The 24,068-nt window shown below is 41.8% G+C and overlaps 2 protein-coding genes across 2 annotated transcripts in view; one reads left to right on the top strand and one right to left on the bottom strand.

Moving 5' to 3' along the window:
• Positions 1 to 8,700, top strand: part of LOC310737903 (macoilin) — a 21,908-nt gene extending 13,208 nt beyond the window's left edge. The window contains exons 9-11 of the mRNA XM_083562653.1: positions 189 to 315; positions 3,772 to 3,946; positions 6,204 to 8,700. Of these exons, the coding sequence (XP_083418779.1) occupies positions 189 to 315; positions 3,772 to 3,946; positions 6,204 to 6,391 (490 nt within the window). The 3' untranslated portion in view covers positions 6,392 to 8,700. The remainder of the gene's footprint in view (positions 1 to 188; positions 316 to 3,771; positions 3,947 to 6,203) is intronic.
• On the bottom strand, positions 8,099 to 24,068 carry nrbp1 (nuclear receptor binding protein 1). The gene is made up of 18 exons (XM_083562673.1): positions 23,528 to 24,068; positions 19,208 to 19,498; positions 18,989 to 19,111; positions 16,367 to 16,468; positions 15,022 to 15,111; positions 14,877 to 14,917; positions 14,699 to 14,793; positions 13,133 to 13,216; positions 12,950 to 13,008; positions 12,777 to 12,872; positions 11,811 to 11,943; positions 11,589 to 11,676; positions 11,430 to 11,480; positions 11,168 to 11,303; positions 10,881 to 10,934; positions 10,736 to 10,799; positions 10,487 to 10,542; positions 8,099 to 9,980 (listed from the first exon to the last, which is right to left on the bottom strand). Exons 2-18 carry the CDS (start codon positions 19,424 to 19,426, stop codon positions 9,885 to 9,887), a joined length of 1,587 nt encoding a protein of 528 aa, XP_083418799.1. The 5' UTR covers positions 19,427 to 19,498; positions 23,528 to 24,068; the 3' UTR covers positions 8,099 to 9,884.

Genomic DNA, 24,068 nt, shown 5'->3' with positions numbered 1-24,068 from the left:
GTAAAATTCAGGCTTATATATGGGTGCGCTTTATGGTCCGGAAATTACGGTACATTTTTTTCTTACCAATGACAAAAAGATAGACATGAGATGATAATGTGGGGTTCACACTGAGGATTCGGAGCAGCTCATGAAGCCGTGGTGCTGTACGTCGACTCACACGTGCTGTGTTTTCTCTCGTCTACTAGGCAGGAACACGGCGAGACGCAGCTGTTAAGAAAAAGAGCTCGAGATCTGGACGCAGAGTACAAACAGCTACAGCTGGACTATCAGGGGAAAGACAATCGAGTGCTAGCGCTAGAAGAAGAAGTGGAGGTAAACATCTGGGAATATCGATGGTTTCATTTGCAGGAGTTTCATTCATGGTTGGTTTGCCTCGTGCTCTTGCTCTTTCGGTCTTGACTTAAGGTTCGACTGAGCGCAACAGTTTGTATGCTTCATAGATAATGAGAACCTTCTCACCTCATTAAGAACCTAAATCCTTTTTTAGTGATGAATTTGCTCAAGGTTTGAAGTTCTTCATGTCCTTTTGGGTTTCATCGGTGTTCTCCATTTTTTTTCCACCTTGCAAAAACAAGTTTGGTCAATTGATGATTATCTCTAAGGTATGATTAAATGTGTGTTTGTGTGTGCAAATGATGTCCTGCATTTAAATGGACGTCCCTAATCCTGTCTTACGTCCGCATTGGAAATAAAACACGACACGAGGGCGAATGTATGGCCATTTTTGAACACTTTTATCATAACACATAATCGGCGAATATTTTCCAACCTCATGCAACCCATCGTTAAGGGCCTTCCTCAAGGGCCCAGCAGTGGCAGCTTGTTGGTGCTGGGATATGAACTCACAACCTTTCAATCAGAAGTCAAACATCTTAACCACTGAGCTACCTGCATTAGTCTTCCGCCATTTTTTTCCCTCCGTTTAATCCTTTTCTTGACCACTAGATGTCACCCATGTATTGCTTTGTGTGTTCTACTGAAGGCTGATTGTCTCCACCTGAGTTCAATAATTGGGATCGACAGAGTGATGAGAAAAGTAGGCAGGAGAACAAGGAGATGCGGCAGCAGGTAAAGAGGGATGTGGCGAAAGCTAAGGAAAAGGCATATGAGGAGGAGCTGTATGAGAGGTTGGACACTAAGAAAGGAGAAAAGGATTTGTAGCGATTGGCCAGGCAGAGGGACCGAGCTGGGAAGAATGTGCTGCAAGTTAGAGCAATAAAGGATGGAGAGGGAAATGTGTTGACTAGTGAGGAAATTGTGTTGAGAAGATGGAGGGAGTATTTTGAGCAGCTGATGAACGAGGAAAATGATAAAAAGAGAAGGTTGGATAGTGTGGAGATGGTAAAGCAGGAAGTGGATAGAATTAGTAAGGAGGAAGTGAGAGCAGCGATTAAGAGGAGGAGGAGGAGTGGAAAGTCGGTTGGACCAGATGACATACCTGTAAAAGCATGGAGATGCAGGGAGAGATGCAGTGGAGTTTTTAACAGTGGAGTTTGTTTAACAGGATTCTGGAAGGTGAGAAGATGCCTGAGGACTGGAGAACTAGTGTTCTAGTACCGATCTTTAAGAATAAGGGAGATTTGCAGACCTGCAGTAACTACAGGGGAATTAAGATGATCAGTCACACCATGAAGTTATGGGAAAGAGTAGTGGAAGCCAGGCTGAGAGAAGAGGTGACCATCTGTGAGCAACAGTATGGTTTCATGCAGAGGAAGAGCACCACAGATGCCTTATTTGCTTTGAGGATGTTGATGGAGAAGTATAGAGAAGGTCAGAAGGAGTTGCATTGTGTATTTGTGGATTTAGATAAAGCATACGACAGGGTGGAAAGAGGAGTTGTGGTATTGTATTAGGAAGTCTGGTGTGTCAGAGAAGTATGTGAGGGTGGTGTATGAGGACAGTGTGACAGCAGTGAAGTGTGTAGTAGGAACGACAGACTGGTTCAAGGTGGAGGTTGGACTGCAGCAAGGATCGGCTCTGAGCCCTTTCCTGTTTGCAGTGGTGATAGACAGGTTGATGGACGAGGTCAGACAGGAGTCTCCCCGGACTATGATGTTTGTGGATGATATTGTGATTTGTGGTAAGAGTAGGGAGCAGGTTGAGAAGAGCCTGGAGAGGTGGAGGTACACGTTGAAGAGAAGGGGAATGAAAGTCAGTAGGAGTAAGACAGAGTACATGTGTGTGAATGAGAGGGAGGGCAGTGGAGGGGTGCGGTTGCAGGGAGAAGAGGTGGAGAAGGTTACCGGGGTTCAGGTACCTGGGGTCAACAGTGCAGAGTAATGGAGAGTGTGTTAGAGAAGTGAAGAAAAGAGTGCAGGCAGGGTGGAGTGGGTGGAGAAGAGTGATAGCAGGAGTGATTTGTGATAGAGGAGTATCTGTGAGAGTAAAAGGGAAGGTTTATAGGACTGTGGTGAGACCTGAGATGTTGTATGGATTAGAGACAGTGGCATTGAGTAAAATACAGGAGGTGGAGCTGGAGGTAGCAGAGCTGAAGATGTTGAGGTTTTTGTTGGGAGTGACGACGATGGACAGGTTCAGAAACGAGTTTATTAGAGGGACAGCGCATGTAGTACATTTTGGAGACAAGGTGAGGGAGGTGTGATTGAGATGGTTTGGACATGGGGTATATCAGTAGGAGAATGCTGAAGATGGAGCCACCAGAAAGGAGGAAAAGAGGAAGGCCAAGGAGGAGGTTTATGGGTGTGGTGAGGGAAAACATGCAGGTAGTTTGGTTGAGAGAGGCAGCTGTAGAGGACAGAGGGGTATGGAGACGGATGATCCGCTGTGGCGCCCCCTAATGGGAGAAGCCGAAAGAAGAAGATGTATTTTTTCTCCCTGGGTTTCGGTTCCTTGGCTTGTTTTTTTTTTTTTTTTTTTTGTCAGGAACGGTGCTTGAACTGGGGTTGAACTGAGGCGAGAGATTGGGTCTAATGTGGCTCAATCATTGAATCAACTGATTCAAAAACAAAAATTTAAATCCACAATAAAAATAAAATAAAAAAGGAAAAACAAAGATTTTCTCAAAACCTCGGGCAAAAAGTCTCCTCTAGAGAAAATACACGCAAACAATTAAACACACGTGGCAATAATTAATCTAACAAACATGGAGAACAGCCTGACGGAACAATGAGGACATCTGGTGGACAAAAAAAAAGATAGCAATCATGACAGGACCTCAAATTCCTGATAATTTTTACCCTGAATTGGCTGGGTTGGGATCTTAACCTCTTCAATCCTCCACATTTCTCAGTGCTTCCCTTTGTTTCAATTCTCCTCCTTTCTCATCTCTTCCTTTGAATTCGCTCCCTTTCTCTTCCGTTTCATTTAATCCTCCTCCTTTCTTATCTCATTTCTTCTTTTTATTCAATACTCCTCCTTTCTTATCTCTTCCTTTCCCTTCCATTCTTCTACTTTCTCTTCAATTCTCCTCATTTATCTTCCCCCCCCTCCTTCCTCATCTTATCGCTTTAACAGTCCTTTTTATTTTCTTCACTTTAATCATTCTTATTTGTTATCTCCTTGCTTTCCTTTTATTTTCCTCCATTCTTGTCTATTCGTTTCAATCCTTCCTACTTCTCTTCCCATCTTTTCAATCATCCTCTTTTCCCTCCTCTTCAGTCTTCCTCCCCTTCATCTTACGCTGAACTGAAGTTGCACAGGAATGAAATTCAGGATAGTTTTCAGGCAGAAGTAAACGATAAACTAGTTTGTGCATGTGATTTCTTCTGTCACTGATCTCATTCACAACGTGTTCCTGCTTGTTTTCAGTCCCTGCAGAAACACAGGTGTACGGAGCAGGAGGCCGACGCCTTGCTCTCCGCTCTCTCCTCTCTGCAGGATAAAGCTCAGCATTTAGAGTACAACTTGAGCGCAGAGACACGTCTCAAACTGGACCTGTTCTCAGCGCTGGGGGACGCTAGGAGACAGTTGGAGATAGCACAGGGTGAGTGTCTCACACGAAACACGAATGTCTCATAGATCACCGTCGTATCTGGAGACTCTGTCCATAAGTATAAAATGATCATCTCCTGTCTTCCCATCGCTTCAATCCTCCTTCTCCTCATCCCCTCCCTTCATTCTCCTCTTGTTTCTCAACTCAGCCCTTCCATGCTCCTCATTTCGCATCTTTTCCCCTTTAATTCAACCTCCCCTATTTTTTCTCTTCTCTTCTCTTCAATCTTCCTCCTTTCTTGTCTCATACCTCCCCTTTATCATCTCCTTTCTTCCCACAAGCCTCAACCTCTCTTATCTCATCCCTACCCTCCAGTCCTCCTCCCTTCTCATCTCATCTTATTTCGTCCCTACCCTCCAGTCCTCGTCCCTACCCTCCAGTCCTCCTCCCTTTCCATCTCGTCCCTACCCTCCAGTCCTCCTCCCTTCTCATCTCGTCCCTACCCTGCAGTCCTCCTCCCTTCTCATCTAGTCCCTACCCTCCAGTCCTCCTTTCTTTTCATCTCATCTCGTCCCTACCCTCCAGTCCTCCTCCCTTCTCATCTCGTCCCTACCCTCCAGTCCTCCTCCCTTCTCATCTCATCTCGTCCCTACCTTCCAGTCCACCTCCCTTCTCATCTCGTCCCTACCCTCCAGTCCTCCTCCCTTCTCATCTCATCTCATCCCTACCCTCCAGTCCTCCCTTCTCATATCATCCCTACCCTCCAGTCCTCCTCTCTTCTCATCTCATCTCATTTCGTCCCTACCCTCCAGTCCTCCTCCCTTTCTTATCTCGTCCCTACCCTCCAGTCCTCCTCCCTTCTCATCTCGTCCCTACCCTCCAGTCCTACTCCCTTCTCATCTTGTCCCTACCCTCCAGTCCTCCTCTCTTCTCATCTCATCTTGTCCCTACCTTCCAGTCCACCTCCCTTCTCATCTCGTCCCTACCCTCCAGTCCTCCTCCCTTCTCATCTTATCTCATCTCATCCCTACCCTCCAGTCCTCCCTTCTCATCTCGTCCCTACCCTCCAGCCCACCTCCCTTCTCATCTCGTCCCTACCCTCCAGTCCTCCCCCCTTCTCATCTCATCCCTACCCTCCAGTCCTCCCTTCTCATATCATCTCTACCCTCCAGTCCTCCTCCCTTCTCATCTCATCTCATCTCATTTCGTCCCTACCCTCCAGTCCTCGTCCCTACCCTCCAGTCCTTTCTTCTCATCTCATCCCTACCCTCCAGTCCTCGTCCCTACCCTCCAGTCCTCCCTTCTCATCTCGTCCCTACCCTCCAGCCCTCCTCCCTTCTCATCTCGTCCCTACCCTCCAGTCCTCCTCCCTTCTCATCTCATTTCATCCCTACCCTCCAGTCCTCCCTTCTCATATCATCCCTACCTTCCAGTCCTCCTCCCTTCTCATCTCATTTCGTCCCTACCCTCCAGTCCTCGTCCCTACCCTCCAGTCCTCCCTTCTCATCTCGTCCCTACCCTCCAGTCCTCCTCCCTTCTCATCTCGTCCCTACCCTCCAGTCCTCCTCCCTTCTCATCTCGTCCCTACCCTCCAGTCCTCCTCCCTTCTCATCTCGTCCCTACCCTCCAGTCCTCCTCCCTTCTCATCTCATCTCGTCCCTACCCTCCAGTCCTCCTCCCTTCTCATCTCATCTCGTCCCTACCCTCCAGTCCTCCTCCCTTCTCATCTCATCTCGTCCCTACCCTCCAGTCCTCCTCCCTTCTCATCTCATTCCTACCCTCCAGTCCTCCCTTCTCATCTCGTCCCTACCCTCCAGCCCACCTCCCTTCTCATCTCGTCCCTACCCTCCAGTCCTCCCCCCTTCTCATCTCATCCCTACCCTCCAGTCCTCCCTTCTCATATCATCTCTACCCTCCAGTCCTCCTCCCTTCTCATCTCATCTCATCTCATTTCGTCCCTACCCTCCAGTCCTCGTCCCTACCCTCCAGTCCTTTCTTCTCATCTCATCCCTACCCTCCTCATCTCGTCCCTACCCTCCAGTCCTCCTCCCTTCTCATCTCATCTCGTCCCTACCCTCCAGTCCTCCTCCCTTCTCATCTCGTCCCTACCCTCCAGTCCTCCTCCCTTCTCATCTCGTCCCTACCCTCCAGCCCTCCTCATTTCTTATGTCTTTAATTTATTTAATTCTTCCTCCTCGCTCATCTTATCTCGTCCCGTCAATCCCAATGTTCTTCAAAATTAAGCAGATTATGTCTTTTTGTCCGACAATCAGAGACACTCATTTTATTTGTATTTGTTTGCATGCAGTTAAACTCCTGAAGCAAGACCAGGAGATCAAGGAGATGAAGCAGAAGATCGCCGAGGTCATGGCCGTATCTCCGGGCGTGTCCTACGTGGCTCCGCGCTCAACCGCTCCACAGTACCTCAAGTTTCTCAACTCGGAGCGCTACGTCCTGAACCCACGAGGGCTCATGTACCAGTGTCTGAAGAAATAAAAAAATCACAACAAATGACGCAAAATGGAATCGGTTTCGAACTTCGAATCAGTTTGTCCTGTCACTCCGAATAAAAGTGAACACACTTCTGAAATTTCTCCCGGACCCGGCGAGTTTTACGGCTCCGAGCCAGATGTTCTACAGGACACGATGCTGATTGCACGTCCGATTTGTGGTGCTAATGAAGAAAATGAAGCCACACAGGCGAATTATTTTTCATTCTGAACTTACTTCGTAAAAAAATTAATAAAATAAAAAAATCTTAACTACAGCATTTCGGACAAATTGACCCCCCGTCCCTCCCCCGAGTCTCAGCCGGAGTCGGCGAATATTTTCATAGAAGAAGAAGAAATATCAGGCTCAATGACTCGTGTTGTGCCTCAATACAATATTCAACCAATAAAAAGCCAATACCTAATGTCAGTAATGTGAATATTCAAGTGCTTTGTACCGTTTTGTATTCCTTTTTACATTATACACATTGTAAAGGAAGTCGACGACTTCTCAATTTGTACGTTTTCACGTCTTGGGGCCTGTCGCGATTTTAACGTGTCGATGAGGTGTTTTTTATGAGATATTTATTTTTCTGCCTCGATGTACCTTCTCCCCTTCTCCCTCGTGAAATAAGAGATACAGATTCGATGGTCTTGGTCTGCATGCTGATTTCTGAGTCAACAAATTAACGCTCAGTTTTGATGTTTTTTGATTGTGCGTTTGTGCAAGGGCTAATGTTTTCTTCCAAGATCTTTTGGAACAATTAATAATAATAAAAAAAAAAAAAAAAAAAACCCACCCTTTTTTTCCCTTCTGAACGCTCTTTAACTGACCTTCTATTTCTTCTCCTTATTTCAGTAATATAATTTATGGACACGTATCACGATGCCTTTTCGTATGTGGTTCTTCTAGCACAAAGTTGGAGTCACTTCAACTAGAAAACCCAAACCTGTTCCAGCCCCATGAAGATCTCCTGCTATAGAGCTACTGAACCACATTGATCTTATTTGGGATGAATGTTTTCATGCTGACTGCACCCCAGGTCTCCTCACCTTCATCACTAACACTCGTGTAGCTGAATGAATCTTCACCAAATCTCCACAAAATCTTGTGGAACATCTTCCCAGAAGAGCAGAGCTTATCAGAACAGCAAATGGGCACTAAAGGTGGAAAGGGATGGTGAAACAGCATTGATCTTATGGTGTCCACAAACCTGTCCATGTAGTGTATATCACAAGGAAAAGTGTTTAGTTTGCATTTAATCAATGGACATAAGGCAAACTCCAGATTTTGTACAAATTGAGTCACGTCAATTCTAATAACTACTTAAACTGAAGTCTTATGAACGATAGATTCATCCGTATCAAACCACTGCCATATATATATTGTATAAAAGGAAGAATTTTCGACCTCGTCATCGCAAAAGATCTTTTACTCAGCTACTGATTTGTTTAGAATCAGGTGTGACCTGATGGTGTTAAATTAACCTGAGCTTTTCTACTTGTCTTCTTGAGACAGCGGCGTTTCCGCACCAACATATGAAAGATTTTCACTCGTTAAAAGGAGGGAAACACCGATGTGTGATTGAAGCGAGAAAGGATGTTTATAGCTGCTATAACGCACAACAAGTCGGCGCTCGCGTGAACCGATGGATGCAAACGCCCTACTTTTTGTGCTCGTTTCGTTCCTAATGCAAAAAAAAGACTCGGAAACTTGAAGAAGTGTCATCTTTATCATCACGAAATGGTGCAACGGTGTCGTTTTGTATTTTGCGCTTTGTAAAAGATACAGGAACAGAAGTGGGTTGTAAAAGCAGTCAGCCCCCCTTTTTTTGTTTTGATTCAGGTAGAACAATAACATCATTTTATCTCACCAAAAAATGAATTATTACTATTTTTTTATTTTATTTCCAGACACGAGAGTGTGATGTGCTTCTGAACAAAGAACATCCCATAGGTGTTTAGGAGGATAAAGGATGAAATTGATGAGAAAGAGAAACGTGTTTGATCAAATCTCCATATTTTGTGATTAATGCCATGATATCGAACTGGATCGAATGATTGGCTGACCAACCGATCGAAGTTCCTCGTATACGTGTAATACAACCTCGGTGACGCTCAGATGTTCTGAAGCCCAACACAATCACAACCCAAGTGTCTTAATATCCAGTATGAGTGTGTGTGTGGGGGGGGTGTTTTACAATTGTGCAACCCAGTAGTAAACAGGACCTCTCCAGCTTTACCTCCAAAAACATCAGCAACCACAACCGCTATACGTCTATACACTTTCAGAACCTTCCACTTTCCTGTAACACACACACACGTCTGTAAAACCCACGTTCTGCAGCCGGGCGTTTTAGCTTGACTGATCTACAACCCATGTAGAAAGCATGAACCCGGAACGTATATATATATTTAACCAGACAGCGAGCGGCGGGAAAAACGTATTGAGCCTGCCTTTTTCAAACCGGAATAGACTTTCGTCTGTAGAAGGCACGTTTCATAACAACATGAGAAAATGATGAGGGGAGGGGGTGATGAGGGTGCCCTATCGTTACACACACACATTTAAAAAAACAAACAAAACCTCGTCGGTCAAAATATACAGCAAACGAAAGAAAATCATACATTCACAGAGTCGTTAAAACGCTGAGAAAGTGGAACACGTCTTAATTCCTTATGTGTAGAATGTAAATGATAAATAACCTACCAGCCATTGTCGAAAAAATAAAATAAAATCCCCTCTCATTCACAGTATTGTCTTAGGTGAATTAATTATATAATATATAGAATTATAGCAAAGACGCTCTGATTATGAAATCGTTTAAACCGGGATATTAAGCGCATTTCAGCGCGTTTGTAACAGAAAACCTAATCGTACCTTCGGGATGCATCTTCCACAGGGTTACGAATCATTTCAGTTTCATAGTATGACCTAAATCGATTAAAGAAAAGACTTCAAAAAGTCGAACGATACCCGCTGCGGTCGTACGGTGCGCCATAAGAAATTGATAAAGGCGATAACCGGCGGGTTCGGTCTCGTTTTGAAGATCGGCTCACGTATATCCTGCTTCTAAAACAAGGGCTCTGATGATAAACCACCCAAAATAATTATACATATTCAACCCAATTCCAGAGAAGGGATACTGTTAATTAATCGTGACGATAAAAAAAAAAAAAAAAGGAACACAGCATGTAATACTGACTTCAACAATAACCGTTGTTTCTCAGAGAAGCAGGTGGCTACAGAGAGAGAAATAAATCTACACGAAGGTCAGGCGACAGTTTTCGGGCGCCACCTACAGCAGCGTGAAGAACGACAGAAATGCAGGGATAGCCGTGCAAGCGCCGGATTCCGAGTCTCTTGATTCGTTCCCTGCGAAAAAAAAAAAAAAAGCCACTTCCGCCCAGTCCTTCGAGCGAATGCGCGCTAGAGTCCCGTCCCGTGGGTGAGGATGAGGAGCGGCGGAGAAACGGAGACACCCGTCTTCACCTCTTTGCTACGATGAAACGGTAACGGGATTCAGAGTGCCGTTACGGCTGTAGAACTTCGAGAAGGCCTCCTCGAGCACGGTGGTCAGACGCGGCTGATCGCCCTGCGACACACAAAAACGGCGGATGGAGATTAGTTCTCGAATCCAAGAGGAAGAAGAAGAAAGAACCTTATTTGTTTACCAGTGTACACTATATGGACAAAAGATTGTCGACACCTGAGCATAAGATTTTTTTTTTTAGTTCGAGTGAAGGGGAAAATGTCACGCAGACGCAATCCAAAGACGTCCTGTACAACTGTAAACTTCGGTCTTTGTGGTTTATACATACAAACCACGTATGGGTGGGAAAAGTCGGGTGTCCCAATACTTTTGGCCACATTTAGGTATGGACTGTACCAAATAAAAAGTACCATTACGAGTCATGAGCCTTGTGTCAAACCTCCTATAAAATAAATAAATGAGTAGAACCATGCTTGTGATCAAAAGCTATTCAAATGAAGATGTAACCAGATCTGAATGCGCCTTAAATCTGATCCAAATCAAATATGTAAATGAGATCAGATCTCCGCGTTACGCCGCCGAGTGCCGAGTGCGCTGAAAGCACCTACCTCGCTGATGAAGCCGAGCTGGACCAGCTCCACCGCCAGCTCCTGTACGTTCTCATCTGCACACAAAGACGTGCACGTGAAAAGAAAGCAACGTGAGTTTCCATGCAAGGTATCAGATTATCCGTAATAAAAATCCAGCCCTAGTGGATTTATACTCTAATCTTGTATCAGTTCTGTCAGTCTCATGCAAATAAAAATGCTTCACACGCATCCAAACCCCAGTGTATGTGCAAACCATGTGCTACTTACTTGGTGCCAAATCACAACTCAAATGTCTATTCAGCTTATCTTCCAGCTTTAGCAGAAGGGTCAACTGTTCAAGGAAGAAGAAACAACTTATTAGACGTTGTATAAGCCGTGTTATGAACAGTGTCTGTTTGTGGGGAAGCCTCACGTGATGTTTTGCTCCTTCCTCCACAGGCTCAATGTTGCACTGCATCTGCAGCACCTTAGAGAAAAGACAAAGCATCGAAACTTTTTTTTTTAAATGTTGACTTTGGCTAAACTTCAGAGTCGCGTTTACGGTTTGAATATATCACCGGGAATCAGATATCGGTTCGATGCAGAATCCGTGTCTACTGCCACCTACAGGCAGGGCACAGCGAGACAAATCTTTATCGTTAGTGATCGCGATGGTGAGCGTCTAACCCTGAAAGTGTACCGTGACCTCGTGTGACTCACCTTCCTAGTTTCGAGTTCTGCAGGTTCTGGTGTAGGGGTTTTCACAGAGGGCGGGACGATGGGGGACTTCACCGTCTCTTGCTGGGGCTGTTGCGGACATGGCATTCCGAACGCGGTCAACGGATAGATCCCGTTCCTACACGTGGACAAGAGCAAAGATTCTTTTCTCACAACGGCAGACAAAATAGTAGTGCAGCTACGAACCACCTTTGGGATGAATGTAAACGCTGAGCGTTAGAAATCCATTAATCACAGTTCTCACCTCACATCTTCTAGGAACTTGTCAAGCTCCAGTGCTGGAAACTGGGACAACCTGCAGGAATAGATAGGTATATGTAATAGATATATATATAATTAGCCTTTACATCCTGGTTTGATGCTGCTTGACCTACTTATTTAAGGCGAGAGAGAGAAAACTCACTTCAGCTGCACTTCTTTCATCTCCATGATCACCCGATTGGGGTCCATGTTCTTTGTCATTTCCTCTAAAGCGTTTTCAGGGATCATGTCTGCAACATCAAGCAGATTCACACACATCACACGCTGTGTTAAAGCCTAATGCAGAAAACACTCCAGGAGAAATAATTAAATCAAATATCAGCCTATTAGTAAGATCCCGATGCGTTGAGTAGACCAGACTCACGCTGGTGGCTGACGATGCAGTGCGCCGCCAGGAGCTTCAGCTGCGGCACCTCGAACAGAGCCTGGTGGAAAAGCAGCTCTCTAGCGGTGGGCCTCTTACTGGGGTCCAGCTCCAGACACTTCTGAATAAACTCCTGCAGATTCATACACAAGTATTTAATACGCCATCCAAGGTTTTCAATGAGAAAGAATAAGAAGGAGAACGAGATGATGAGGAGAGAGGAAATGAGAAAAAGAGAATAAGAGACAGAGGGAATGAAAGAAAATATGAGAGAGAGGGAATGAGAAAAAGAGAATAAGAGACAAAGAGAAAGAGAATGAAAAACAATGTGAAAAGACAATAATGGAGAGAGAGAGAGAGAGAGAGGGGAAATGGAAAAAAAGAGAACGGAAGACAGCGAAGAGAGAGAATGAAAAACATTGTAAGAGATAGAGAGATTTGAGAGAGAGGGAACGAGAAAAAGAGAGAATGAGAGAGAGAGAATGAGAAAAAGAGAACGAGAGGCAGCGGAGAGAGAGAGAGAGAGAGAGAGAGAGAGAGAGAGAGAGAGAGAGAGAGAGAGAGAGAGAGAGAGAGAGAGAACGCAAGCGCGAATAAGAGAGCAAAAAAGAGAGAAAGAATGAGAAATAGAGAATGAGAGACCGCAAAAGAGAAAGCAGAGAGAGAGAGAGGGAGAGAGAGAGAGTATAGGAGTAAGAATGAGAGAGTGAATGAGAAAAATAAAATGAGACATCGAAAGAGTTTGAGAGAGAAAAAGAGAAAGAGAGAGAGAGATACAGCAAAAGATAAAGAATAAAAGGGAATGAGAGCGAGAGAGAATGAGAGAATAAGAGAAAGTGAATGAGAGAATGAACTGGTACTGATACTGATCCTGGTTTTAGATCTCAGTTCATTGCTCATATAGGAAAGTTGTGAGATGTAAGAATGAGCACTTCACTCTGGATTCAGCGCTAATCCTGGACTTACTCTCTGCAAGGGGTCCTCCAAAGACTGAATAGCATTGTTGATGGCTTCTGGTGACACATATGACGTCTCTCCGTTGCTAATCTCCAGCACGGCCATCTACGAGCACAAACATGGAGATGAAACGGATGACTGGAGGGATTTCTTCTCCACTCATCACTTTTCTCCTCACTCACCTCTAAGGCACACATTCCAAAGGAATAAATGTCCACGGCCGTGGTGACGTTCGCGACGGCTGGAGGTGTGAAAGACAAAGAGGCGGAAAATATCAAAATTGAGTACCAGTTTGACAGGATATTTTACAACCAACCACCAAATCTGTGTATTCGCTCGATTAAGAGAAATAAAAGCTCCATTACAGCCATATTCTGGTGCGAAGAAATGCAGACACTTCTGTTCCTCCCGGCAGGTTTTAACGTGATTGTTGATGGTGTCTGGAGCAACTACGGGGAAAAAAATTACAATATTAATACAAGACGCCACTTTTCACTTCTCATTTAACAGAGGAACTATGCTTGGTGATATTTAAGGGAGAATCCACTGCTAGGTGTGAGTAATACAGTTATAACGCACAATGTGACGTGGTGAATAGTGTAAGGACTCACACCTAGTCGTGGATTATCACCTTAATCCCAGCATTGGCAAATGACAGTAAATCTGACTGAACAGAACAAAAGAGCGATCGTTTGTTGTTCATTTAGAGAGAACTCTAGAATGGGGTACATCATAAATCATATACAGTGCAATCAAAGTGCATTTATTTTCATTCATTTCGATCAGTAGTTTACAGAGCGAGGAAGAGTGAGAGGGAAGGACAGAAAGAATGAGATAGAGGAAAAGAGAATAAGAGGCAATGAGAAAGAGAATAAGAGAGAGATCATTAGAAAGGGAGAGACCAAGAACAAGAGACGAGAGACAGAGAATGAGAGAGGGACAATTAGAAACAGAAAGACAGAATGAAAAAGAATGTGTGTGTGTGTGTGAGAGAGAGAGAGAGAGAGAGAGAGAGAGAGAGAGAGAGAGAGAGAGAGAGAGAGAGAAAGTATGCGAGACAGAATGAGGGGGGGGGGGGAGAAAGAGAGAGAGAGTGAGAGAACTAACAAAAGAGAAAAAAATGAGAAGGAGAGGGAATAAGAGAGAAAATGAGAGAGAATGAAAGACAATTAAAAAGAGAAAGACTGAATTAGAATGAGAGAATGAAAAAGAGAATAAGGACGAAAGAGAGAAAATAAGAAAGAGAGGGAATTAGAATGAGAGAATGAAAAAGAATGGAAGACAGAATGAGAGAGAGAGAGAGAGAGAGAGAGAGAGAGAGAGAGAGAGAGAGAGAGAGAGAGAGAGAGACAATTAAAAATAGAAAGACAGAGAATAAGAATGAGAGAATTGAAGAGAATGAAGAATAGAGAGGGAATGGGAGAGAGAGAGTGAGAAAGAAAGAGAGAGACCTACAACGAAAGAGAGAAAATGAGGAGAGGGCACATGAGAGAGAAAAGAGAGAGAATTAGAATGAGAGGATGAAAAGGAGAATGAGAGACAGACGATTAAAAAGAGAAAGACAGAGGGAAAAGAATGAGAGAATGAAAGAGAAAGAAAAAGAGACAGAGAACGAGAGAGAGACAATTCTAAGAGAAAGGCGGAGAACAAGAGAGAATCAGAACTAAAACGAGAATGAAAAAGGAGAAAAAATGAAAAGACAGGGAATAAAATGGAGAGGAAGGGAGAGAGAGAGAGAGAGAGAGAGAGAGAGAGAGAGAGAGAGAGAGAGAGAGAGAGAGAATGAAATAGAATGAGCAAGAAGCTATGAAAAAAGATAACAAGAGAGACTGAGAGACAGAAACAGAGAATTAGGGCATGAAGCAGAGAGAGATGGATGGAGAGCAAGTGAAAGTATATTGATATTGAACGGCCCCTGAACTGCGACCCACCTGATCCGATTTTGATGAGGCCGTTGTGCTGTATGAATATGGTATCGCACGTCAGGTTCCCATGGATAATAGCGGGTTCACATGAATGCAGATAACTGGAGGATCAGGTAAGATGCAGTTAGCTACTACAGGCACAAGGGGGCGATAAAGTAATGCAATATTGAGCGTTATGTCTGACCTTAAAGCAGATAATATCTGGGTACACCACCGTTTCCATGCCTGAAAAAAACAGCAGACAATCAGAGAAACAGATATTTTACCTTAAAATACAGATTCTCAGTCAATACTCACTTTCGTCTTCATGTTTTTGTTAACGTTCATACCTTTTCATTCATAGTCTTGTGATTTTTCTTCGTCTTTTTCAGAAACTGCTTCAGACTCCCCGAGGACATGTACTCCGTTATAAAAATAACCTGGTGGGAAAGAACAAAAGGTCATTTCAGGTTAAAAAACAAACGTTCTCACAAATTCTCACCGTGCCAAAGATATAAACGTGTTTGTTTTTTTTAGTGCACTAACTAACTGCACCGTTTCACCAGTTTACAGGATAAATTATAAACAAACCTCCGGTAATATGTCTTCACGCAATCTAGACTTAGTATTAAACATGTACGAGTGTGGGATATTCACCAAAAAAATAAATTCAAACATTTCATTCGAACATTATCGGATCTCATTTATTCCCGTTAATTCCCATGGAAAGTTTCCAATCTTGAAAATTTCTGGAATTTTTGCAACTGTAGTTACAAATTCATCAATAATGTTTTGATCATTTGAACATAAAACTTTGAATTCCGATATTTGACATTATAAAAAAAATTAATGAATCAAATACTACTTTAAATGAGAGATTAATAAGTGAATCACCTGCGATTGAATGAATCACCCGTTTAAATGATTCGGTTCAATCGCAATGACTCACCAGCGCTCAGAGATTTTGGGGCGAAATCGATCGAAAACAGGCAATATGGCGTTTATAAAGCAAGTCAATATTCTAGTTTGTTGAACTGTCAAAAAAATAAATCATGTTTATGATCATGGTGTAAAAAAAAAAAAAAAAAAAAAAGGGTAACTATAAATGGATAAAAAGTACTGATTTGTGTTGTTGTAATGGAAGCAGTAGCACCACTTCACATCACCTGGTGGGTTATTATTCTATAACAAGTAGCCGATTACACCAATTTAATGGTCAACAAAACATGGACACTAAAAGGACAAACGTTTGTGGACTCCTGACCATAAGATTCATGCTTTTTCAACATTCCATTCCACAATTAGTCTCCATTTTTCTGGAGATTCGTGAGAGTGTGAGTGAAGTCTGATGTAGGTGTGCATTCCAATTCATCCCAAAGGTGTTCCATAGCTCCATAGCACTTCCACTCCAACCCCTGGAAAGCATATCTTCATTGAGCTGGCTTTGTGCACAGGAGCATTGTCATGCATCAAGCCACCCAATATAAAGATTGTGGTAAAGATTTTGGGGAAGAACCACACATGGCTGAGAAAAAAAAAGTCAGGTGTCCCAATACTTTTGTCCATGTAGTGTATTTTAGTCTGGAGATTTGCCAAAATGTGGTAGTCCAAAAAAATGTTCCTCAAAGCTCTGAGGGAAAACCTGCAGACTATTAGAGCACATATGCAGTAAATAAAAAAATGATTTTCACTTACTCTGGCTCTGTTCTCCTTCACGTCAGCCCAGTACTTGTGGAACTTCACGATATTCAAATGCTCCAGCTGAATCAGGTTATCGAACACGGCTTTCACTTTTTCCTGGAAACAAAAGCGAACGCGATTGAGATTACTCACGAGTTTGTAAATATTATAAAAATATACAGATGTGATAGCTTTGCTTGACTGAAATGTATAATTGTACAGCCTTATAATTCTCAGAAGAAACTCAAGAGCCTTATACATACAGTTCTACATCAAAAGATTGGAAACATCTGGTCTTTCAGGGCTTTTAAGTAAATGTGCTCCTTTTATTTCTATGCAGCAAACTCATCAAAAAGACCCAAAAATTAAACAGTGAAACTGGAAAAAAGTTCTGAGAAGTCCAGATGGGACATTACTGTCTCGCAGAAGAACTTGTTTAAGATGGAGAACAGGAGAGATGATGTGAGAAGAATGCCCTCACCCCCACAGTCACACATGGAGGTGGACGATTAATGGTTTGGGTTGTTTTGGAGCCTTGTTCCGGAAAGAGAAAAGGAACCAACACGGCTCCAATTCCGCTCAATTGGAAACATGCTTGAATTTTTTTTTTATAATGCGGAATTACGAATATGCACATCAGAATGTTTCTAACTCCTCCTGCATGCCCCACCCCTTACTTAATTTGCATATTAATACCTAATGTGCAACCAATTATTTTATTGAAATCACCCTGTGACTGAATTAAGTTTAGAAATAATTAAAAAGGTCCACATTTTTGATGAAAATCTTAAAATACATACACCACAGATTTAATGAATATGCAAATAGAAATGCTCCAAACTCCTCCCACAAGTGTAACCCCTTCCATTGTTTAAGAGAGTCATAATGAGCTTAATTTGCATATCGAATAAACTCTGTGAACTCTATAAAGTACAACAACTTTGCTTTGTTTGCCTGCAACTCAATCCAAAGTTTAGTGTTAGTACATGACCTAGTAGTCACGCTGCATCTGACTGTGAAGGTTAAAACCCCTAGAGGCAAAACGTTTGTGTGCTCTGAATTTGTGTCCCAATAGAAGAACAGTGAGACGTGCCAGAACAGGAGCACAGCCGAGGCTGTGTGTGTGTGTGTGTGTGTGCGTGCACACAGAATATCTAGCCAGATCTATAAATCGTGAGCGGATCGTTGCAGTGTGTGTCTCAAATCCCAGTTCAACGACTAATCCTTAAGCAAGTTATTATATTGGCTGTAATTACAGTGCAGGAGTGTGTGTGTGTGTGTGTGTGTGTGTGTGTACAGAACATTCACAGATAGCTGAAGGGAAGAATTAAATGTAATTGAGTGTTCACCAAAGGGAGCAAATTGTTGTACTGAAAACAAAACGATCTATGAGGAGGGGCAGTGGTGCAATTTGGAAAGTGTCTGAAGGGAACGGGATGTGGGGAGAAGAAAGAAATGAATAAAAAAAAAAATCAACAAACAAAAACCATGACGACGAGAACCGCAGAGGAACTTGGACCAGGTCATGTATTAATAAATATAGAATAAATGCATTTCTATTTATTTACATTTTTTAAAAAAGACGACTTTATGTAAATTTATGTAAATAAATAGAAATGCATTATTCTATATTTATAAATAAATGATCCTCTGTGGTGCATCGTGGTTATAATGTCTACATTTCATAACCACGATGCACCACAGAGGATCATTTATGCCTGTGGCCATTAAACTATATAACTCCTCCCCCCTGAGTGTTAAATATAGACAAGATAGATTTTAATGCCACGCTTGGGCATGTTAATATCTTGGGCAATAATTTCAGCAGTGGTGGACAAAGTGGACCGACCATGTACTTGAGTGAGAGTAGAGACACACTCGGTAAAAAAGTATTTGCCCCTTTAAGTCTACTTACGTATCCAAAGTACTATGATTTATAATGGCGATAATGTTTCTAAGTGAGCAAAAAAATACGATATTTGACTTTGAAATATAGTGAAGTAAAAGTCTCGCCAAATGGAAATACTTCAGTAAAATACAGATACGCAAATTTACCACCTGCAGTCTGAATTTCATACAGAATAGCTCAATAAGATTGTACAGAATCTATACTTATATATTATACTAAATACACACATATATACAGTAATACATATAACGTGAGGTGTATGTTTTAAATTTAATTTCCTATATTTTGCTATGATTTAACTGTAAGCGACTGCAACCCTACATTTTCCCTGTGGGATCAATAAAGTATTTCGATAAAAAAAAAAAAAAAGTATTTAACAAAAATTGTTTTTTTTTATTATTCGCATAACGTTTATATCGATTAACCACCTTCAGAAAAACTTAAAGGTTTTTAGATCTATGACATCATAGCTGTCCTGGCTGTGACAATATAACTTTAGAGGGGGGAGCCTTGAATAAATAGGTGTTTGGGAGACGCCCTTTTCAACTGAGCAGCTAAGGGCCTTGCTCAGGGGCCCAGGAATGACAGCTTGGTGTGGCTGATATTTGAACTCGCAACCTTTGGATCTACTAAGCTTCCACCTTCCAATTAACCTCTTAACTGTTGGAGATTTGATTTATTTCTGCATTATTGTCTTCTAATGCACCATTAAGTTCTGTGGGTCGTACCTCCTGCATTTTGAAGTTCTTCCTTTCGGAGAACATGACCTCATTCCACACCACCTCCACACCCTCCTCGGTGTCCATGGCCAGGTAGGCGTTGTCGATGCCTGGAACGTTTCTCTGGTTGACCTGGTGGGTGAAGGAACAACCTGTTTACCGGCTCCTTGTTCCATTACGCTACTCACAATACAATTTAATATAAAAGAAGTAGTCATGATGCAGTACCTCCTCTCTGCGTTTCTGCCAGCGCCCACACGGGCTCTCTTCCAGGATCTCAGACTCATCCTCGCTCTCCTCTTCTTCGTCCTCGGTGGCCGTCGTAGGTGCAGGAGGTGCCTGCGTTACAGTGGACACCGGCGGAGACACTGACGAGATGCCTTGCTCCGACGTCGCCTCCATGGTAGAGGTCTGAACTGGAGCTTGTTTCGATTCTCCTTCAGACATCTCTGCTGCGCACGAGCTCGGCTTGAAAACGAGGTCGGGATCGCTCGCACCGCGAGGGTGGGAGACAAATAACTGCAAAGCAGAGGGACAAGGAGACAAACGTGACGATCTATGAAGCATGAAAATGATTAATTAAAGCAACAAAATCTCCATCGAACAACCTTCACTTACAAAGAAAACGCAAACGTCAATTAACGTGAATGAAAATCGTTTGTAAGATGCTTTGATTAATTTCCCAGTCACGCATTATGTCCACAACGTATTCAACAAAACCCCGCCCACTTTAAGTCCTCTTCACTCTGATTGGTCAGTGCTTTATTAAGTTTGTTTATTTGAAAAAAAAAGTTGCATTAAACATTTTCGCTTTTTTTTCTGAAAGTGGATTTGACTGTTAATCAGTAGGTTGGATTGTACTTGACAACAACTGATTAATTTACCAATTAATATTTTTTTAAATAGATACTGGATAAAAATAAAAAAATAAAACATTCCATGTAAAATAACATTTTATTTGAATTATATAATATATAATATTAAAAAAAACAGTACTGAATCATGAAAATGTGCTAAATGAAAAATATGGATAACAGAATTAAAAATAAAATTTTATTAGAGGGACAGCGCATATAGGACGTTTTGGAGACAAGGTGAGGGAGGTGAGATTGAGATGGTTTGGACATGTGCAGAGGAGGGACATGGGGTATATCAGTAGAAGAATGCTGAGGATGGAGCCACCAGGAAGGAGAAAAAGAGGGAGGCCAAAGAGGAGGTTTATGGATGTGGTGAAGGAAGACATGCAGGTAGTTGGTTTGAAAGAGGCAGATGTAGAGGACAGAGGGGTATGGAGACGGACGATCCGTGGTGGAGACCCCCTAATGGGAGAAGCTGAAAAAAAAAGAAGATATTAAATAATAATAAATAAACAGTAAATATAATATAGCTCTCTCTGTGCGGTATGGAGTCGTGTAAAAACAAACAGTACAGTTTTTCGCCTCTAGAGGCCGCCCTCGTTACGAAGGCGAACCAGAAGCCGGAAAAACTATCGGTATTGATTTCTCGGGGTAAAGTCAAAAAAATAATAGCTGTAAACTGCAATAATTTATGCTGTTTCACAAACAGGAATACCACTGAGCCGAATTGGTGGTTGTTAACAGTTTTTATAAAAAAAATAAAGGTTGGTGAGGGAATAAGTGTTTAAAGAAGAAACAGTTTCACAGAAGTCCCACAATATTAAACAAAACTTTAAAAGTCCCCAAAAGTTAAACAAATTCAAGATTTAAAATTCGCTCCTCTCTGGTTTAAAGAATCGGTCAGTGTTTAAATCAGGAAATAATTTCGCATTCAGTCTGAGATTTGCATATTCACCAGTCATCAGATCGGCATTAAGATTTATTGACTTTGTGGTTAAGCATAAGCATCGTCTCGCTTTCATTCAACACACAGTCTGTGACAAATCAAATATCTGAGATGAGGATTTCCAGTATTTCAGAACAGACAAGTGAGGACAATTGTGATAGCTTGTGTTTGTGTGAAAAATAAATCAATAAAGCAAAAGATACATTTTTATAGTCCTCAAGAGCCATTTAATCAGATGGACCAGTATCAATCAACTCAACTGACTCAAATTGACATCAAAAAACACTCAAATTATTTTTTACATGGGTTTGATTAAGCATTTGGCTTAATTAAGGTATATGACTGCTTTAATCTCTGACTGTTTTTTAGTTTATTCCCATAATAATCTTAGATATTCATTGAGATTATAACTCATTAACATATAGACAGACCACTTTACTGATCTCAGAGAGAAATTCAGGTGTGAGACACGGGAGAGTGTGAACTAGTCCCCTAGTATCAGAAATTTTTATATTCAAGATTGCCATATTTGAGGAATTCAGAATTCACTTTGGGTAAACCCCCTATCAGGTAAATACAGAAGCTGAAAAGTACTTTAGGTACTAAATGTGTTAAAATAAAAACCTTATAAGACTAAAGCCGACTGTACGAAGCCTCAATCAAGCTCAAGATTATTTTGTACATGCCTCAGTTCATCTAATCACTGTTTATCTCCAGGAGAAATTACAGCAAGGTTTTGACACGACGCTGCAGAAGCTGAGCTGCTGATTTACATTTGAGCTGCTTCACTGGTCCAACTTGTTCCTCCTGCCTTGCGCCAAATCTCACCGGTCCAGCAGAACGATTCCGCTTCATGTCTTTCTGTTCGCCCTGCTCTGACACGGGCCAGCTCACGCTGCAGATTACGACCGGAGTGATGACTACACCATGACCTCATTCAGGTGTGGTAAAAGAGCAACAACTCTAATCACATCTGTACTGACAGCTCCCTCGCTCTGGGCTTTGTTCTGCAGACACTAATACTACTAATCATATAAACCTCTAAACAAAAAATTCAACAACTATTTAGAACAGTCTTTGGGAAGCGTCCCCAGCGCCAGTGCTTTATAACTACGCTTTCAATCGTGTGCCATTCTTCGGAACAAGAGACAGCTCTAAAATCAAGTGAGAACCAGAATGCTGGCTGATCCGTGACATTAATTGTAGCTAGAAACAGCTAAAAAACCAACAGAAACTTTTTTTTTTTAAAGTTGTTTTAGAGTAAAATAAATAAAAAAAAATAAAATAAAAACAAACAATCCGCTGTACTTCCTCTATGGTAGAGAATGATGTAAATAAGCCAACCGGTATGCAAATGAGGGTTGTGACATCACTCTGTGGTATACATTAAATATATATAAACAAAAAAAGGAAACCTCGTTTTAAAAAAAATTCTAGGCCAACTAACACTTTAGCTGTTATTAGAAACTAATCACCGCATCGTTGATAAGTTTCCTATAACAGCATGCCTCCATAGTTCAGAACTAACTTCAGGAGAATTTATGGAACCCTTGGTGGGGGTCGATGAATAAAATGTCGATTTTGTTCATTTGCTTATCCACACAATGAGTCAATCGGTATGCAAATTAGCCAATCAGTATGCAAATGAGGACTGTGATGTCACTCTGCAACAAACATTCATGTAAAACTTGTATAAAAGAAATATAAATAAAATAGTTGGGTAACTCGTGGAAAAAACATCTATTGCTATATGTTATTCAAAAGTAGTCAACTTTTACCATGTGAGCCAATTAGATAATCAATATCAAAATAAGAAAGTCAATATCCGACTGGTATTGATGTCTCTCTGCAACATGCATTCATGGTGAAAATTTGGTAAAAATTGTGAAACTCATGGAATAAAACTTCAGCTGTTATTAGAAACTAATCAACTTTTACTATGAGACAACGTTACAATGTTTATAATGAAAAAATAAGTATGCAAATAAGCCAATAGGTATGCAAATGAGGATTCTGATGTCACTCTGCAACATACAATAATGTAAAAAGTTAGAAAACTAAATGGGGGGGGGGGCGGGTCCTAGCAAAAACACATGCAAAATAATCGACTATCAATACATGAGTCAAATAACGATAAGTATCCGAATACACCAAACACTATAGGAATAAACCAACGCAAACAATGTAGAATTTGTAAAAAAAAAATAATAATAATAATAATAAAATAAAAGCGACATTCAAGTGCTTTCAGTCTCTATCAATAAATAAATCTACACTGGAACTCTAGATTAAATTAATTTAAGATAAATCAATTTGCAACTCGAGTTCCTACCCCCCCCCCCCCCCCCCCCCCGGAGGAAGGAAAGCGCTAATCAATCAGTATCACACAAACCAAATCTGCTGTCCAAAATTAACCAAATCTGGAATCCAAAGAATTCAGCTGTAATGAGAAACTCGTCGAATTTCATCACATCCTCAATTCGAACAATCTAGCCAAGTTAGTATGCAAATGAGGGTTATGACGTCACTCAGCGACATGGATTAAATAGCGCAAAAGTTGGGAAAGTCATGGAGGCCAGGGATCCAGGTTTAAATAGACAAAGGCGTTTTTAACTTGTATGTTTTTCATTCTCAGGGACAACATTATTAATAACAATGACGCAATAATAATAAAAATAATAAATTAAGTGAAAATGGGACTGAGGGTATTTCAGTGATGAATGGGGTAAGAAAGTTTTGCCTCACCTTGTTCAGCCGGAGGTGTGTGGTGTCGCCAGCTTCACCGCGATATCAGTGTCCAGGTTTTCTCCCTAATGCATCCAGTTCCTCAGTGATTGTAGGAAGAAGATCCGGAAGAAGGAAAAGGTGCTCGTGCCTGGTGTAGAGCTGAAGGGGCGTGCTGAGGCGAGCTAATTATGCTAGCAACATCAAAAAAAAAATAAACTGTGGGCAAATTAATTTATATAAAATATCCACTTACTTCATTTAACTAGTCAATAAACACGATATTTATATATATTAATTATTAAACCCCGAATCTTAATCTACTCAAAACTGCTAATCTGTCGGGAACTCAATGCTATGCTAGCTCCTGTTTTTGTCTTTTTTCTTAACAATTCCGACAATTTAACAACATTTATCCCGCCTCAAAAACACTAACGATGCCGTCGAACGCGTGTTCTTTTTTATTTTAACCCAGATAGGTCGAGATGGACATTACAGAGAGCGCTACATACAAATGGCGTCAGGCGCACATACACACAGGCACACAAGCGACCCCTTCCGC

Source organism: Silurus aristotelis (genome assembly GCF_946808225.1).
Source record: "Silurus aristotelis genome assembly, chromosome: 15".
NCBI lineage: Eukaryota > Metazoa > Chordata > Actinopteri > Siluriformes > Siluridae > Silurus > Silurus aristotelis.
The sequence above is the reverse complement of the archived record's forward strand: the minus strand, read 5'-3'. Positions and strand labels throughout refer to the sequence as shown.